This window comes from Papio anubis, chromosome 4 (assembly GCF_008728515.1).
Source record: "Papio anubis isolate 15944 chromosome 4, Panubis1.0, whole genome shotgun sequence".
In the NCBI taxonomy this organism is placed as follows: Eukaryota; Metazoa; Chordata; class Mammalia; order Primates; family Cercopithecidae; genus Papio; species Papio anubis.
In genome coordinates this window covers 180791640-180809113 of record NC_044979.1, presented here as the reverse complement: position 1 = coordinate 180809113, position 17474 = coordinate 180791640, and the positions used below count along the sequence as shown (strand labels likewise).

Below are 17474 nucleotides of genomic sequence, written 5' to 3'. Positions count from 1 at the left end.
AAGGTCTTCCAGGGCCAACCCCCGGCCCCATGTAGGGAGGGGGCCTCTTAGGACCGGGCCCCAGGAGGGAGGGGAGGGAGGGAGGGGGCATCTCACGACCGCCGGCCCCGTGGAGGGGAGGGGAGGGGTGTCTCAGGACCGCTGGCATGCCGAGGCTGCTGTGTCTTTGCACAGTGCCCACTGGGGTCTAGTGCGGAAGGGCGGCCGCCTGCTCCTCAGGAGATGGGGTGATGGGGGTATCTTGCTGGGCCTGTGCCCTGCAGCCACCCCTGCCTCCAAATCCACGTCCTCTGATGGCCGCATCAACCCAGAAGGGGCTTCCTTCCTCCTACAGGGTGAGGTGGTCACCACCCAGTGAGGGTCCAGGAGCCGTGGGTTTCTGGGCATGAGCACGCTTCAGTAAGCACACGCCATCGCTCCTCCAGCCTGGGGAGCTCCCAGAGGTGCTCACCTGGTGGTCCGGGGGGGCCCACTTCCCCTTTGGTGCCCTTGGGTCCTGGAGGGCCCTGATTCCCTGGAGGAAGAGAGACCCAGTGCCCGTCACGGAGTGCCAGGGAGGGCTCCAGGGTGGTGCCCCTCCTGCCTGAAATGCCCCAGTGCCTCGGGATGGGGGCACTCAGGATGGACGTGTAAGGATGTCAGGGTAGGAGCTCTGGGAGAGCAGGGGCACCCCGGGTCCCCCTCAGCAGGCCACGTGGAGGCCAGGCCACATCTGCAGGGCACGTGCTGACCAACGGCAGGGATGGGGCTGCTTCTACTCTGCTTTGGGCAGAAAAGCAAAGTCTAAATGGAGAACAGCAAATGGGGCCACCCCAAGGTCAGGTCCTGGACAGCCGTGCTGGGAGGGCCCCCAGGAAGGGCCAAGATCATCAGAACTGGGGCATGGACTGGGCGTGTGGCACTGGCCTTAGGGCACTGGGGGAGTCTCACTGCTGCTGGCGCGGAAAGGAACGTGGGGCCCTGGAGCATTCCTTCAGAGCCTGTATCCTCAGCTGTGAGCCCGGCCCTTACTCCAACTGGAGGCCCGGGGCGCTGGACTCAGCAAACACCTGCAAGGATCGGGGAGAGGTGACTGTGAGGGCAATGTTCTGAAATGAAGGCCGCCACCACCTCAGTCCCCAAGCCTGGTAGGCTAATCTCAGCCCCTGCATGAGGCCACATGGCAGCCACCGCTAGTCAGAGACGGGAGGGAACAGGGGTGTGGAGAGCAGGAGCCACGGCAGCCACCCCCAGTCAGAGACGGGAGGGAACAGGGGTGTGGAGAGCAGGAGCCACGGCAGCCACCCCCAGTCAGAGACGGGAGGGAACAGGGTGTGGAGAGCAGGAGCCACGGCAGCCACCCCCCAGTCAGAGGACAGGAACAGGGGTGTGGAGAGCAGGAGCTACGCAGCTAACCCCCAGTCAGAGACGGAGGGAACAGGGGTGCTGGAGAGTAAAGAGCTACCGGGCGCGGATGCCGCCACCCTACCGTCACTTCACCTTGCTGAGCCTGGGAATAAGGGGGTGCCCCTAGCACCCTTGGGCTCAAGCTCTTAGCAGAGTTTCAGCTGGAAGCAGCTCCACACCCAGAGAGCCCTCCCTTCCACATGCCTTCACCTTCCTCGGGAACTTAGTTGCTAATCCACCGCCCACCAGACGGGCCCATCCCAGAAGGACCCGCGGACGCAGAGGCCAGGGAAGAAGAAGGCCCAGCCCCTCTGTGGGGCTCCGTGTAAGAGCCAAGGGCAGCCGCAGGACAGTGGGCGCCCTGGGGACTTACATTGCTGTCGTAAACAGGAGTCCCTGGAGGGCCTGGGGGCCCTGGAGGCCCTGGGGGGCCGGGCATTCCCTGTGGGGAGGGCAGAGAGCTGTTAGTCAGGCTTATGGCCTGCCTGTCAGGCAGCAGGTGGGAGCAGGGACAGTTCAGAAAAATCAGAAAAATCAGAAACCTGACCAGGCAGACCTCTGACCAGGCAGAACCGAGAATGCAGTGGGTCACTCGGGCCACGGCTCCCTGAGGACAGGAGCTGGCCCCGGCCCCACCTCATCCCACGTTGGAGTCGTGCACAGACGTCCCTCGGGAGGAGTGAAGAGGCCACCGGGTCTGCGTCTCAGGTAAAAGCTGACTGAAAATGACCCACCCTGCTGACACCAGGGAGACAAAGCTCTTGGCTCAAAAGCAGCAGAGTGGATGCCTTTGGGCTGAGCGGGAGAACCCCCAGCATGGAGGGCATGGAGGGCATGGAGGGCATGGAAGGCATGGCCCAGGCCCATGGACGCCCTGCTGAGAATCCATGCTGGCCTGTTGTGTGTGTGTGTATGGGTGCACATGCGTGCATATATGTGTATAGGTGTGTGTATGTGTGCATGAGTGTACGTGTGCAGTGTGTATGCCAATCATGGAATGAGCCAGGGAGGGCTTACATTCGTGTATAAGTATATGGATACACACGTGTATATGCACACATGTATATAAGCATCTGTATACACTTGTATGTATGTGCATGTGGACAGGCACACATATGCACGAATACATGTGTATATGTGCGCATATGTGGAGTGTGTGGGCATGTGTACATGTATGAGCATGTGTGGATATGGATGTGCATGAATGCACGTGTATGTGTGCACACATGTACGAGTATATGGGCATATGTGCATGCATGTGTGAGTGGGCACACGTGTGCATGTGTGTGGACATGTATGAGTGTGCATAGGTATGGCAGGACCAGCGCAGTGTGGCACATCATGTATGAGTGTGCATGGATATGGCAGGACCAGCGCAGTGTGGCCACATGGCAGGGCTGCTTATAAGTGGCCGCTGAGAGGAGCTGCAGGACCCCAGGCTGTGGCCAGGCCATTCCCAGGTCCTGGTCTCCCAGCCACCCAGGCCCCCCTTGAGGGACACTCACCCTCATGCCAAATCCAAGGTGGGCATCTCCCGGCTCCCCTTTCTCTCCTTTCAATCCGTTCATCCCGGGGCGACCCTGGGGCGGAGCACAGGGAGTGGGAACTGCTGGGCTCTGGTCATCACCAGCCATGTTCCCGTAAGGTGACTGTGGTAGCCCCACACCAGGCCCGGCCCACACTCAGCCTCAAACGTTCCCAGCCCTCAGGCTACCCCAGCCCTTCTCGCCCCTCCTTCCTGCTCAAGAACCCTTTTGGGAGGAGGTGACTGACCCCAGCACACACAGGCCCACTGCCCTGTCTGCCCCCAGGGCCTCCTCCTGGGTACTGGCCCCTCCTGGTGTATTGCCAGCCACATCCAGGACAAGAGCTGTGCCCAGGCCGGTTCTGGGGGGAGGAAGCGGGTGCGGTGGCCGTCCACTCCCCTCTGGGTATGTCACCCCGTGGGCCTGGGCTGCTCCCCACCTGCCAGACCCCATCTGCTGCCCCCACTGGAGACCCCAGGTCCTCACCGGCCGTCCAGGGAAGCCAATCTCTCCCTTGTGCCCTGGCCGTCCGTACGGACCCTGCGAGAGGAAGGGAGCCAGGCTTAGCGGAACAGACCTGGCCCTTGTCCACGAGTTGGGGGGTCCTGGGGAAGGGGAGGGGCCGTGCAGAGCCCATTGCCCTGGGCCACCCATCAGCTTGGAGGAGCCCGCTGCAGCCTCACACCGACACCTGCCCCATGTGCTTTAGAGCTGCACTTGGGAGATGAGCCCTGGGCTGCACAGCACGAACTCAGCAGCTGCGGGCGACCGTGTCCTTGGGGGCCGTCATGCCCAAGCTCGGTGCAGAGAAAGCCACAGGCCGACTTACCGGGGGTCCTCGGAAGCCCGGCTCTCCCTGAGCAAAAAAAAACAAGAAGGCACAGTTAGATGGCGGCTTATGCCCCACCTGGCAGCCTCCCTGAGGACCCTTGTGGCCCCTTTGGGTGCACTGGGCAGTCCTCAAGGTGCAGGCAGCCCTGGGAGGACAGGAGCTGCTGGCAAGGGGAGGTTCAGGATTGGGGTTTGCATCCAGGTTGGTGCAAGCATGGGGTTTACCCCGGGGCCCTGAAGCAGGGGCGGAGGGTGTGTGCCACAGTGTCCTGGTTGCCGCAGGCCCTGGCTCCGATGCACAGCCGGGTGGAACAGTGGAGCTCTCGCTGGGCCTGGGGATCCTGTGTCTGAGGTGCACCCCTAAGACCCCGGAGGGCTCACTGCTCCTCTGACAGTGGGAGAGCCAGTGCTCCACACCCCAAAGATCCAGGTTCCTCCCCAGGACCCTCCCCCAGGGCTTGTCTGGGCGGCTGCCTGCTGCGGTGGGGACCCAGGCACAGGCCCCTTGACGAACTGACTCCGGGCCCTGCCATGCTCGGGGTCCTGCAGGCACCCTGGGGCTGCAGAGAGGAAGGATCCTGCGGCTGCTGCCCACAGCATCAGGGCCCCCAGGAAGAGGTTGGAGGGGCAGCAAGAAACCTGCTGAGGCTGAGGTGGTACAGCCTGGGCACCTGCACCCCACAGGCCAGGCCCCAGGGAGGCGCGAGTTCAGAGCCGCAGCCCACTGAGAACCTCCCTTCAGCAGGGTGGGCTCAGGGGCAGGGAGAGGACGAGGGCCCGGCGGGACCTCCAACATGAGTGCCAGAGAGGAAGGGCCATGAGGGCCAGGCCAGGATGCTGGAGCCCTGCTCGGGATAAGCTCGTGCGTCAGGAGCCAGACCCTAAGGAAGACCCTCCCCAGGCTGTCTCCACGGCCCCAGGAGCCCCCACACCCGCTGGAAGGAGGCTGCCCAGCCCTCACCTTGGCTCCTTTCTGGGCAGGGCCCAGGGCACTGCCGTCGGGGCTGAAGACGCTGCCCGGTTCACCCTTCTGCGACCCTGGGCCTGCAGCAGCTCCGGCAGGTCCTCTCACGGGCCAGGTCCTGACCACAGGGACAGCAGGACCACAGAGCCCCGACGGCAGGGTCTCTGCGACTGGGCCTCACAGCCCGGGGTCCTCTCACGGGAGGTGACCACAGGGATGGCAGGGTCTCTGCAACTGGGCCTCACAGCCCAGGGTCCTCTCACAGGAGGTGACCACAGGGACGGCCCGAGCGCGGCTGTACTCCTTGTGAGTCACAGTAGCAGCCGGGGGGTCCCGGGTTTCTCCCAACAGTGGCAGGCTGGGGCCACCACTGCGTCACAAAGTGGGTTGAGGGACAGCACCTGAGCCCCTTACCTTGGGTCCCGGGGAGCCTCGTTCACCCTTAGAGCCCAGGTCGCCCTTGGGTCCTGCAGGTCCCTGGAAGGGAGGCCAGGCAGTGAGGCCCGAGCGGCCAGCGTCTCCCCCATCTCTGACAGCTGCTCCACCTCCCTGGACAGCTGCCCCCTGGCAATATGCCTGCCTTGTCGGCCCCCTCAGGGCCCCTCTCGGCCCCAGCCTCACTCCGGACACTGCTGGCCTCTGCAGGTGCAAGGAGCTGCCTCAGCCTCACAGGTGCCCACCCAGCACGGGGCCTGCCAGGGGCTCTTGCCCACATCCTGCTCCCATCACTTCCTCGGGGCAGTGACTGTCGCTATCCCTTGGGCCTGACGAGGCCCACCCCAGCTTGACCAGGCTGCTCTGTGCTACCAGGAGGAGACCCCTCCCCAGCAGGGAGGGCAGTGGCGGGCAGCGCGTAGCTCTGGCGCCAGGTTACTCACGGGAAAGCCTGCGAAACCTGGCCGGCCCTGGGGAAAAAGGGACAGCGTCAGCCGGGGTCATCATGCACCCACGCGGCTGCCCGGACCCCACCCAGCCTTGTACCAAGGTCCCCACATCTTAGAAGCCGGGCAGGCACGTACCTCAGGTCCCGGCACGCTCAGGACGGCACCCTGTCCACCAGTCAGCAAAAAGAAAAATCGGAAACAAAGAGCCGCATTTAAAATTAAACTGGACTCCCCCCGAGCGACTTACAAGATCAACAAAACACCAAAACAGGAAACTATTGCTTTCCACACTCTTTCTAGGCCTGGGGCGTCCCTCCTGCAGCGCAGACGCCCCGTGGCTCAGAGCGGCGGACACAGACTCCAGACGCCCTAAGCCCTAAGACACTTTTTACTTCCATTTTGGTTTAAAATGCTCCTTCCTCTGCTAGACTCTCCCTTGCTTGCCGGCGGAGGCGGCTCGGCTGGCGGGGGGCTTTTCTGACGTTCCAATGACTGGACCGTCACACCGAGGTCCCTGTGGCCCCTTGGGCTGCTGTCTCCCGATGCCTGTCTGCCTGCTCCGAGCAAAGCCATGAGGGGGCAGGCCCTCTCCTGCCTTTCCCCAACCCCACCCCTCCTCTCGAGACTGTTATGGTCCCACCTCCCAGGTGAGGAGCCGGAGCACAAGGGTTAGCTAACTTGTCCAGTGTCACAGACGGTGCCTGCTCTCAGCTCTGCCCTGGGCAGCCCCTTCCACTGGTGGCCACAGAGAAGCAGGGATCTGAACCCCTGGCCACACCCAGCTCTGCTCCCCTGGGCCCTGTGTCTGCCTGGGGCTCAGCGTCCTGCCTAGAGGGGGGCTTGGTCCCTGTGTTCCATGTGGCGGGGCTGGGTGGGGACGCGTCTGCCTCTGTGAGGGCAGCGGGACACGCTGCTGGCAGGCGCAGAGGGTGCAGCCGATGGGCCTGATGGATGGGCTGCGGTGGGGAGGAAGGTTCCGGAACCAACACAACCTTCACAGAGAGCCGAGGGTGCGTCTGCTGCTTCTGACGGGGCAGCTGGGTGACTGCACGCAGCTTTGGGGCCACAATGGCAAGGACGCAGAGACTGAACCGATGGGAACCTCTGACATAATAACACTGGCCCCCTGTGCAGGCCTCACCCCTCCAGTGTCTCCATCACCACATGGAGCTGGGCTCCCCGGGCGTCTCTGACCGAGGGCCTCTGCAGCCCCCACTGTGGAGTTGGAGTGTGGCCTTGCAGTCAAGGCCTGTCCTGACCTGGGGGGTGTGGGGGGCTCAGGGAGGGATCTCTGCACCCAGTGGGGTATCTGGACAGATTGGGTGCCCACCCATGCAGCGTCCTTACATCCTGCTCCGACACGTAGACCACAGGCCCCGGGGGTCCGGGGGGTCCGGGGAGGCCTGGCTGCCCGACTCCGTCCTTCCCTGGATCTCCCTGGAAAAGGATGAAACGTGTCCAGCATTTCATCTCAGCCACTCTGGCCAGGACCCCAAAGTCCACCCAGTCCTGGAGGGGGTGCCCAGCGCCCACGGGGGGTGAGGAGGGGCCCAGGGCTGTGGACTGTGGCCTTGGAGGCCCCCGCCAGGCAGGGCAGGCTGCAACAGGGATGGCCGAGCCACACACACTGCCCCCAGCCTGAGAGCCACCCCTGTCAACTTGAGGGTCTTTGCCCCGAGTCTCTGAGGTCACATGGGTGGCAGGAGCACAGACCTGGGGGCAGCTGAGGCCAAACCTTCCAGATGTCCCAGCGCCCCCTCACCCCATCCACCCGCCCCAGGGACACTCACCTTTTCTCCCTGGCTGCCTCTGTCTCCCTTTGGCCCCTGAAGAGATGGGAAGGAAATGGTTCATCACCGACAGAAACAGGAGCCCCTGGCTCCCCGTGACGGATGGCTGCGATGAAGATGTGGGGTTATTTCCCGACCGGCTGGGGCCTGGGAGGGAGGCAGCCACCGAGAGTCCTGGTGGAGACTTGTATTCGGCTCCTGGCACTCAGAGACCCGGGAGGGCACACGGAGGCCCAGGGACCCGGGAGGGACACACCTCCTGCCAGCTTCCACCTTGGCATAGTCCCTTTGGGGCTCCACACCCCCCCTGCACCCTGGGCCCACCAAGGCGGCTCACCTGGGGCCCAGCAGTGCCCTCTCTGCCAGGGAGGCCGGGGAACCCGGGGGCTCCGTTTGCTCCAACTTCTCCCTGAAAGGGTCACATGGAGGACACCGGGCATTGGCCACATGCCCAGGAATGTGGGGACCCCCACGAGGAGTCTGGGGCACCCGTGGACGTGGCGGTGGCTTGGGCTTCTCTATCTCACCCCTGTGGGCTTGAGCAGGGGCTGTGGAGGAAGTGGAGGAGAGGGAAGGGGAGGAGAGGGAAGGGGAGGACGGGGAAGTCGGGGAAAAGGAGGGAGAGGTGGGAGGCCGGTGGCAGGGGCCGAAGGGGCCTGCACCGTCAGACAGCTGGGAGGAAGGAAGACCATGTTCCTGACACAGTCAAACCAGGGGGTACCCTGGGGTTGGGTGCCCTGCAGGTGGGTGTTCTGGGGGTTGCCTTTGAAACCAGCATGTCTTCAATTATAAATAAACAAAGCAGTGCGAGGAAGAGCACGAGAGGCTGCCCCAAGCGGATCTCCACAGACGTCCGCCTGGGCCCTCCCTGCCTCTGCCTGGCCACGTCCCCATCCAGCATTTCATCTCAGCCACTCTGGCCAGGATCCCACAGCCCACCCAGCCCTGGAGGGGGTGCCCAGAACCCACGTGGGGTGAGGAGGCTCCCAGGGCTGTGGACTGTGGCCTTGGAGCCCCCTGCCAGGCACAGAGCTTACCTTGGCTCCCCGCAGGCCAGGCACACCAGGATCCCCCTAAGTGAATAAAGCGGGCTTGGTAAGCACCTGTTTGGGCCAGCCCCGTCCTCAGGCAGCGTCCACCCCGGGGGCAGGGAAGGGCGAGTTACCCAGGATGCATTTCACCGCCCTCCTCCAGCCCAGAGCCGAGGGGTCCCAGGGACACTGAGCAACTTGTGCAGGGACCCCGTGGTCCCTGCTGAGATGGCATCATTTAAACAATTTAAGAAAGCGAATACATGGATCTTCCAAAAAGCCTTTTGTAATGTTCCAACGTCTTGCAAATGAAAGCAAAGCATTCTCAAAGCAGCGGGTGCCACGGCAGGGGCTGGTGACAAGTGAAAGTCCAGTCCCAGGGTGGGCCCCATGTGCCCTTGGCCCCGCACACAGCAGAGGACACACTGATGAGTGCGCAGTGGGGTGAAAGGCAGCTGCTGCCCAGGGCCCAGGATAGGAGCCTCCAGGCTTCACCCCTCAGGCACCTGCCCTGGGAGCTTCGGGGCCTGGGCAGGGGTGGGGTCTTCGGGGCCAGGCTGGGGGCTGGTGTCCCCCAGGGACAGGGGAAGCAGAGGACAAAGCTCCTGGGTCCTACAAGGTCACCATGCCTCTGTCCCTGAGCCCAGGAGCCCACCTGTCCCTGAAGCTGAGGTAGGGACCCCGGGTTCTTCTCCCATGCCCCTCTTTTCAGCCCGAGTCTGAGAATATGCTTCAGGTGTGTGAACCCAGGAATCTTGATTCCTGGGCTTCGGAGAGAGAATGGGACAATGGCCCCTTAACGCTGGAAGTCTGGGTTGGAGGAGTGTGCGATTATTTCCCTGTTAGGCTTTTTTGCTGTATTTTGCAAATTTCCCAGGATGAATTCATCCTACTCCTGCCATCAGAAAACCCGAGGCAAGGCCCTGTCTCCCCCAGCCCCGGGGTGCCGAGGCCAGGGCTGAGCCAGCGACCCCCGAAACCCAGGCGCATCCGTCACTGACCTTCAGTCCTGGCAGGCCGGGGGGTCCCTATCAGGGCAGAGGAGACACAGCGTTAGTGCAGCTGGAGGCCCTGCTGTGAGATGCTTCTCCCACAAGAAAAGCCCACTGGTAACAGTCAACAATTAAAAATGTGTGTGTAAAAGGAAATGTACTGACTTAAAATGGTAAAGCCATTCTAACTTATTATGGAATCAATTAGTTTCTGCCTAATTGAAATTTCTCATTCATTTTGCTCGGAGTACGAAACGTGTCCCAGACACCCATGCTCTCAACAGGCTGCGCCTCTGAGCGTGAAGCTGGACACTGTGGCTTCAGCCGCCCCATGTGGCCCTGGGGGCTCCTCCATGCTGGCACCACGGGAGAGATGGTGGTGTGGAGGGGACAGCGGGGGTGGGGGAGGAAGGGGCTGCCGGCCCCTGGGTCTGCCCCTGACACAGCTGAGCTGTCTGAGCAGTTGTTTTGGGATTTTGGTCACTCTTTGCAGGCCCTAACCCTGAGCAGTACATATGTTAACAGTAGAACAAGGTGGAGATTTCATAGGAATTTCAGATTCTACTCAGGCCGAACATTTGTTACTTCCCAAAATTGGGGCCACAAAAAGAATGTGATGACTTGAATTTCCCCAGAAAGGCCTGTCTTTCGGGCGGCATGCGGCCCCACGCTCCTTTGTCTTGACCACCCACAGTGTCTCCCACTTTGCAGACCAGGCCCTCATCCCGTGACTTTACTTCAATGAAGGGGCATCTCCCAAGAGCGAGGGTGGCCCACGGTGCACAGTGCCTGCCACATGCGGCCCTCACAGCTCTGCGGGGCAGCGTCCGGCCCCATGCAAGGCTGGTGGCTCTCAGGGACACCCTCCTGCCCCAGACAACACTCCCTCAGCCCTCAGAGCTGGCCATGCCCAGCTCACAAGAGTACCTGCGGCCCATCGGCGCCTCGGGCTGTTGACCAGAAGGGCCCCCCGGAGCCTTCCATGTCATCCTAGAGGAGACACACAAGACACGCGTGGGCCTGTGTCCCTTCTTAGGGAAGGGCCCCTCCCTGGGGCTGGCACTGACCCCTCACTTTGGGGCCACGGTGGCCTGGGGAGCCTCCATTCTCGGAAGGGGACTGTCTACCTGGTGGCAGGGCCGGGGTGGGGGCCCCCAGGGGCAGCCCATCTCGGGTCAGCTCATTCGCTCTTGGTCAGGGCACAGGTGCCAGGGTATGGCTGGGCCGAGTTCCCCATCAGCACTGTGGGGCACGGGCGATGGGAGAGAGACTCGAGCTCCACCATGGGGAATATGGAATCGTGGGCCAAGGCAGCGCCAGTGAGACCACCGCGCAGGACGTGCTGCTCTGTGAGTGAGATGCCGGGGTAGCAGGGCTGGGGCAAAGGCAGCCCCCGGCACTCCAGGGGGTCAGATGTAGGCGGTACTCACAAATCCAGCGGGGAGTCCTGGTCCTGGTGGCCCAGGGGGCCCAGGGGGGCCTGGTGGTCCAGCGGGTCCAGGGGCTCCTGCCAGGCCGCTCTCCCCGCGAGCGCCAGCAGGACCGGGGTCTCCCTTGCTCCCCTGCGTGAAGTGAGGAGAGCGTGTCAGGACCCAGCCCAGCCCCCGCTGGCCCTGCAACCCTGGTGTAGATATGTTTTCTTATAATGCCTTCTAAACCCTGCAAATCAAAAGGTAAGGAACATTCTGCAAAGCAACGCAGACCTCACAGCAGCCTTTCTTCTAACTTTATGCTGGAGAGATCTATGTGTGTGTGTGTGTGTGTATGCATATGCTGGATATTGTGTGTGTGTGTGCGCGCGCGCACATATGCTGGAGATTGTGTGTGTGTGTGTGTGCACATATGCTGGAGATTGTGTGTGCGTGTGTGTGTGCACGCACATATGCTGGAGATTGTATGCGTGTGTGTGTGCACATATGCTGGAAATTGCGTGCGTGTGCATTGTGTGTGCGCGCGCGTGTATATATGCTGGAGATTGTGTGTGTGTGTGCATTGTGTGTGTGTGCGTGCGCGTGTATATGCACATGCCTTCACTCCCAGCCTGTGTCCTCTCAGCCCCTCCTGGTGCTCTCATCACCTGACTCGCTGCTGTCCTCTTCCTCATGCCTCTCCCCACCGGCCTTCCTTCCCTCATCACCCCCAGCCTGGGGCTTGGCCGTGCTCTGGGGGAAGTTCCCTGTCAGTGCCAACCCTGTCCAGCCCGAGGTGAGGAGCTCCAGATGTTTTGGACATGATTCGAGTGGGTGGCCCACAGAGGCCTGGATCCTCGAGGGGACCTCCGGGGGCATGTGTGGTCGTGGGGTCGGCACAGATGCCAACTGGAGGCCCAGGACCAGCTCCCAGCACCTCCTCTGCAGGGTTCCGGCTCCTCCTCCAGCTCCACTCCAGCAGAACAGGAGGAGGAAGTGGGTCGTTGTGGGGGCGTCAGATAAGCTGTCTGGTCAAGCAGGCTGTGGCCCAGACCTCAGGCTGCCCAAAGGAAGGCTGGGTCCATGGAGAGTGGCTGCCCTGAGTCCAGAGGGTCTGAGCAGACTCTGGACCAGGCCAGGGCCACCAAGGACACCCCAGTTGCCTTCAGTGCTCCCTCCGAGTGCCCCCAGACGCTCATGAGCCTGCAGGGCAGGCGGATGGGGCTCGCCTGTGGGAGGATGTTGGGGGGCCCAGCTCAGGACCCTCCCCAGGCCACAGGCGACCTCTCCACCTGCAGTGGCCCAGCCCCTCCTCCCGAAGCTCCCAGAGCTGCTTTATCGCACTTGCCACAGGGAGCTCGTTTCCAGAGGAGCTCAGCTTCCAGGACACATCTGCCCTCAGTTCACCAGCAGACCAGAGCTCGGTGGAAGCCACATTGCAAGAGTGACAAGGGCCGAAGCCACCTCACCAGAGTGACAGAGGCCGCTGCCAGCAATTCCGGCAGGGTGGACGGCTGGCAGGATTGGGGGTCAAGGCCAGCCCCAGGAGAGCTTACTCCCTCGACCGTGGGGGCCCCCACCCTCCTTGGGGGCACGACCACTGAGTGGGCACCAGGGGCAGGGGACGGCTGTGCTGGGGATTCTGCTTGTACCTTATGTCCTGGGGCGCCTGCTTCACCCTATACGGAAAAGAGCAGGGTTATGACAAAATCAGGCCCGCAGCACAGAGGACAGAGGAAGGCGCGTCGCCCTGCCAGGAACTACGCCCCGACCAGGATCCCTGCTTTGCTGCCTGTGCTGGTTTAATAGTTTCTGAGGCTGTTGCCACTGTCATCCCCCTTTCTGGTATGGTTGGGGTCCCGAAAGGGAAGCCACAAGGGACGCCAAGCCTGATCCCAATGCTGGACCCGGCTCCACGTGGGGCCTGGATGCCTCCCCAGGGAGGGTCCTTCAGCTCAGCCACAGGCTTAGAGCTGCAAGGGGCATTGACAGCCAACGTCCCCTGCTCGGCCCAAAGCAGAGCAGCTCTCATCTGAGGTCACGCTGGAGACCGCTCCCCAGGGGGCTGGACGCAGGCGCCTCCCGCAAGGTCCACCCACAAACGCCCGGGGCCCCAGCTCCTGGCATCAGTCTGACAGAGGCTCATGGCCACTGCCCCGTAACCAATGTGGAAACTTGGAGTAAGATCTCAGATCTCGCGGGGCGCCCACGTTCTTAAAACCCATGAGTCCGGCATCATCATGGTCCATAATTTCTACCCGAGTGCCCAGGTCAGGGTGACCTCCAGAGCCCGAGGCCCCAGGCTGTGGGGCTGTGATGGGGGCGGCTATTCCTGGCACTTCCCCTTCACGGACGTCACCAGGCACCCCTGGACCCCCAGCGCTCGGCCAGCCCTGGCCACAAGGTGTGGTGCCGGGCCCCATTCACCCTAGACTCGAGAGGAGACTTACCAGGCTGCCTTTCTGCCCCGTCCTTCCTGGGGGCCCCTCTTTTCCTGGAGGGCCTGGGGGTCCCTGGAGGAGAGCAGAGCATAGTGGATCTTGATGGCATTCAGCCACTAAAATGATTTCTGGGTTAACAGGTTATCTGGGCTTCCACAGGTGGCCCAAAGGCAGGACACAGAGCATTCCCCAGACACAGGGCCCGGGTCCCAGGGCTCACAGGAGACCCCACGGCCTGTGCAACCCACAGTTTCACGGCCACATTGGCAGGATGAGATGGCAGGGCCGACAGCACCATGGCTGGAAGGCACTTAACACCAGGGCTGGGGTAACCGCTGCTCCCTCTGAGAGACGGTCTGGCCACACGTATGAATATGGATTAGGCATATTCTTTAAGCCCAAATTGTCCCTTAGATTGGATACTGGGGAGGGCTTGCCACGTGGCACCCAGAGAGGCCTCAGAGCCAATGGTGATGGCGAACGCCCATCAGGAGAGTTGGTTGGCTCAGGTAGGGACTGTCACGGAGGCAGGGGCACGTCATGGGTGACCTAACCACACACTCCCTGCCCTACATGCCACAGCACGCTACTGAGTGACCTCGGGCCACGGGATGCCAGCGCAGCGTGACCCAATTACGGCAGCCATGTCTGCAGGCACCTGCTGCCCGTCATATGTGGCAGAGCCAGTGGGGAGCCTGCTGCGGGGCCCTGAGACCCCATGAGCTGTGCTGGCCAAGCAGGCTCCTCCCTCCCCTGGCCCTCCGGCAGTGCTGACCTCGGCCCTCCCACCCCCACCCATGGGAATTGCTCATGGAGACACTCTGTGCAGTCCACGGACCCACAGGGCCAGAAGTCGGAGGCCTTGCTTGCAGCCACCCCCACTGGTCAGCACCCCCAGAACCACAGGGTGGCCACTGAGGTGCCTCCACACACCCCAGGGTGGCCCCGAGTCTGGAGTTGTCCGCCAGCTCCCAGGGGAGATGAGGTGAGGGGCGGGGACTGGGGAGGCCTGAGGTGGGGCAGGGGTCCCACGTGGGGTGTTCACCCCCCACTCCCAGCAGACAGGACTCCTGAGGCAGGACTTACCGGGAGGCCGGGAAACCCGGGGGGACCCTCGCGCCCAGGCACACCAGGAAGGCCGGCGGGTCCTGGGACGTCAGAACTGTTCACCCCAAAGCGGCCTGGCTCACCGGGCAGGCCTGGGACACCGGGCGGTCCGGGGGGTCCGGGGAAGCCTCGAGGACCCTGGACGTGGGCAAACACAGATGGTCACAGCCCATGTGGCACCCACCAGGGATGACCACCACCCTCAAACCAGGCCTCGTCCCCACCCCCCACAGGATCCCAGCTGAATCTCGGGGGTCCGTGGCCTGTTCCTCATGGGCACAGACATCGGGCAGCACCGCAGGTTAAGGGCCACTCACCCGCAGGGCCTCCAGATCACCACCAAAGCCAGATCCCTCCATGTCAATGAAGGTCTGAGGAAAAGAGCCGAGAGACGCATTGCCCCGAGCTTGGCCCCCGCCTGGCTACTCCTGGGCCCCGCCCCGCAAGCTGCGCATCAAGCTGTTTCTACGAGGAGCTGAGAAACCACGGCCCCTCTGCTGCCCCCAGAGAAGCCTGAAGGCAGGTGGGTGGGAGCTCCCACCACACCTGTGACCCCTCAGCTCAGCTGAGACCCCATGCAAGCCCCTGAGGGTGGAGCTGATCCTCCTGGGCCAGATGCCCTCCCAGAAGCAGTGCCTGCTTTTGAGGACGGCAGAGCCCAGGTCACAGGAAGCCAAGGGCGGGACTCACCAGCTTGTCGTGTCTGAAGGAGGGTCCTGGGGGCCCCGGAGGCCCTTGGGGTCCTGGGGGTCCTCTCGCTCCAACCCCGGGGTCTCCCTGGGAACACAAGACAAGCTTGTCACACCCTGGGCACGCACGCAGCCCCCACCTCGGGCCAAGGGCCAACACAGGAAGGGGCCCCGCCCAACCACAAAGACTCACCTTGTCACCCTTGGGGCCCACGTCCCCTGGAGTCCCGGGGAAGCCCTGCGGCCCGGTGTCGCCCTGGAACACAGCAGCCGGGAGCCCGGTCAGGGGAGGCACCCCACCATGGGCCGCAGCCCGGCACCCTCAGTGCTCTTCCCCCAGGCAGGGGACAGACGGGAGCTGAGCTCTTCAGGGGAGTCTCCGGGGCCCGGAAAGTAGGAGGGTGCCAGGCCCAGCAGATTGTCTCCCGCCTGAGCCCATCTCGCCAGCCACGCCTGGGGGAAGCTGTGGGGAGCATCCCTCGGGAGGTCACAGCAGGTCCCCCGACGGCCTCCACAATAGCCGGTGCTTGGGTTGTTACATATATGTGTGTGGATGTGGTATGCACGGTATGTGTGAGGGGTGTGGTGTGTGCATGTGTGATATGTCTGTGTGACGTGAGTGTGCATGTATGGTGTGCATAATGCACGGTGTGTGCATGTGTGTGCACACGTGGTATGTGTATGTGTGTAGTGTGTGGCCATGTGTGGTGTATGCCGTGTGTGCGTGTGGTATGTGTACGTGTGTGCATGTGCCCACCTGTGGTGTGTGTAATGTGTGGTGTGTGCACACGTGGTGTGTGTAGTGTGCATGTGTCCACATGTGGTGTGGGGGGATGTGGTGGGCAGAGCATCTGCGTGTTTGCTGCACGGGGAAGCAGGTGAGGGCCTCGTGCCCAGGTGAAGGTCAGTGTTTTGAAGTGTCCAACTGATGGTGACAAAGTCGGGCAGGATTTCCTTTTCCGGATGGGAAAGTCTAAGATCAAGCCTGTTGCTGAGCCCTGTGGATCCTCATCCCACCCACTCACACATTCACACACGCACTCAAACACATACGTGCATGCACACACGTTAACACATGCACACACATTCATACACGCACATACAAACACACATGGACATGCACACACATTCACACATGCACACATACACACACGTGCACACACATTGACACATGCACATACTGAAACACATTCACACACACACATATTCACACACACATTCACACATGCACGCGCACACGCACACATACACTCAAACACACGCGCACACATTCACACACACCCACACATTCACACATACTCATGCTCAAACACATGCACACACATTCACACACGTGCACACACACATACCCACATTCACACATGCTCACACTCGCACACGTGCACACACAAACACAGGCACATGCATGCACATGCATACACACGCACATGCACACACGCACACACACGTGTGTGCCCTGCTGTGGGTGGGCCCCATGGATCCTCACCCCACACTCACACACGCGTGTGTGTATCCTGTTGCAGTGGGTAGGCCCCGTGCCACCCCCCCAGCCGACTGCCCTGCTTAGTCTGCCATGGTCCTCCTCGCAGGCAGCTTGGCTGTGGGGTGCCAGGCGGTCGGTAATGACTGTTCGGTGGGCACCATGAGATGCCCTCCCTGTCCTTTCAGACTTTCTAGACTGTTTTTAACTTGAACCCTCCTGTCCAGCACTCGTGATGGCCCCACTTTCTGCCGAGTGTTACCATTTGCTGGGCAGGCTGTTCCCAGATCTTTATTCGCAGTCTACCACGTCATTTCACTGTGCTTGGAAACAGTGTTTGTTGATTTTTAAAATCTGAACTGCGTGTTTTGAGACAGAAGCTCTGACTTTACAGATCCCCTGGTCGCTCTGCGCTTCTCTCCTGTCTTGCGCCCCCACCCCCTGACTTCCTTTTTCTTTGCTGTGCGTTTTCCAAGGGTTTGGAAGCTCTGCCTTTTCTTCTTCCTAGTAGTTGTGGCCTAAATGTCTCAACACAAACACATAACTACCTATTTCCCATCAAGTTACACTCTTCTTTACAAAATTTCATTTTAAAAATGGTTTTGCTGTGCAGTCTCCTCCTAAAAAGAGTGTCCCCAGCAACACAGCCCTGGGGTCTAAGCAAACATCACAGATAACATGGGGATCAGAAAGAAGCAGACTTACCGGCTTTCCGTCTTCACCAGGGTCACCCTGGGTGTGCAAGAGAAGCTGTGAGTGATCAGAAATGCCACCTCCAGCCCCACCCAGGGTCTGCACATGGAAATGCACCGCCCACCCCAAGTCCCCCCGAGGTGGCAAAGATGCCTTCCCCGGATGTCCCGGGACCCGCGCCAGGAGCTTCCTCGCACCCACAAGGGCTGTGTCTGAGCAGCTCCGCCTCCCACATCTGACCACCTTGCAGC

The 17474-nt window shown here is 61.8% G+C and overlaps 1 protein-coding gene across 1 annotated transcript in view; it reads right to left on the bottom strand.

The window, feature by feature from the left end:
* COL18A1 (collagen type XVIII alpha 1 chain) overlaps nt 1-17474 on the bottom strand; it is a 54124-nt gene that overhangs the window by 14437 nt on the left and 22213 nt on the right. The window contains exons 8-31 of the mRNA XM_031665882.1: nt 17236-17262; nt 15244-15306; nt 15052-15138; nt 14679-14732; nt 14341-14499; nt 13264-13326; nt 12466-12492; nt 10835-10966; nt 10332-10394; nt 9414-9440; nt 8419-8454; nt 7719-7790; nt 7382-7417; nt 6939-7028; nt 5727-5756; nt 5586-5612; nt 5104-5184; nt 4705-4773; nt 3742-3768; nt 3399-3452; nt 2892-2966; nt 1760-1828; nt 1019-1049; nt 452-526 (exon numbers count right to left, since the gene is read on the bottom strand). Coding sequence (XP_031521742.1) covers nt 452-526; nt 1019-1049; nt 1760-1828; nt 2892-2966; nt 3399-3452; nt 3742-3768; nt 4705-4773; nt 5104-5184; nt 5586-5612; nt 5727-5756; nt 6939-7028; nt 7382-7417; nt 7719-7790; nt 8419-8454; nt 9414-9440; nt 10332-10394; nt 10835-10966; nt 12466-12492; nt 13264-13326; nt 14341-14499; nt 14679-14732; nt 15052-15138; nt 15244-15306; nt 17236-17262 — 1474 coding nt within the window. The remainder of the gene's footprint in view (nt 1-451; nt 527-1018; nt 1050-1759; nt 1829-2891; nt 2967-3398; nt 3453-3741; nt 3769-4704; nt 4774-5103; nt 5185-5585; nt 5613-5726; nt 5757-6938; nt 7029-7381; nt 7418-7718; nt 7791-8418; nt 8455-9413; nt 9441-10331; nt 10395-10834; nt 10967-12465; nt 12493-13263; nt 13327-14340; nt 14500-14678; nt 14733-15051; nt 15139-15243; nt 15307-17235; nt 17263-17474) is intronic.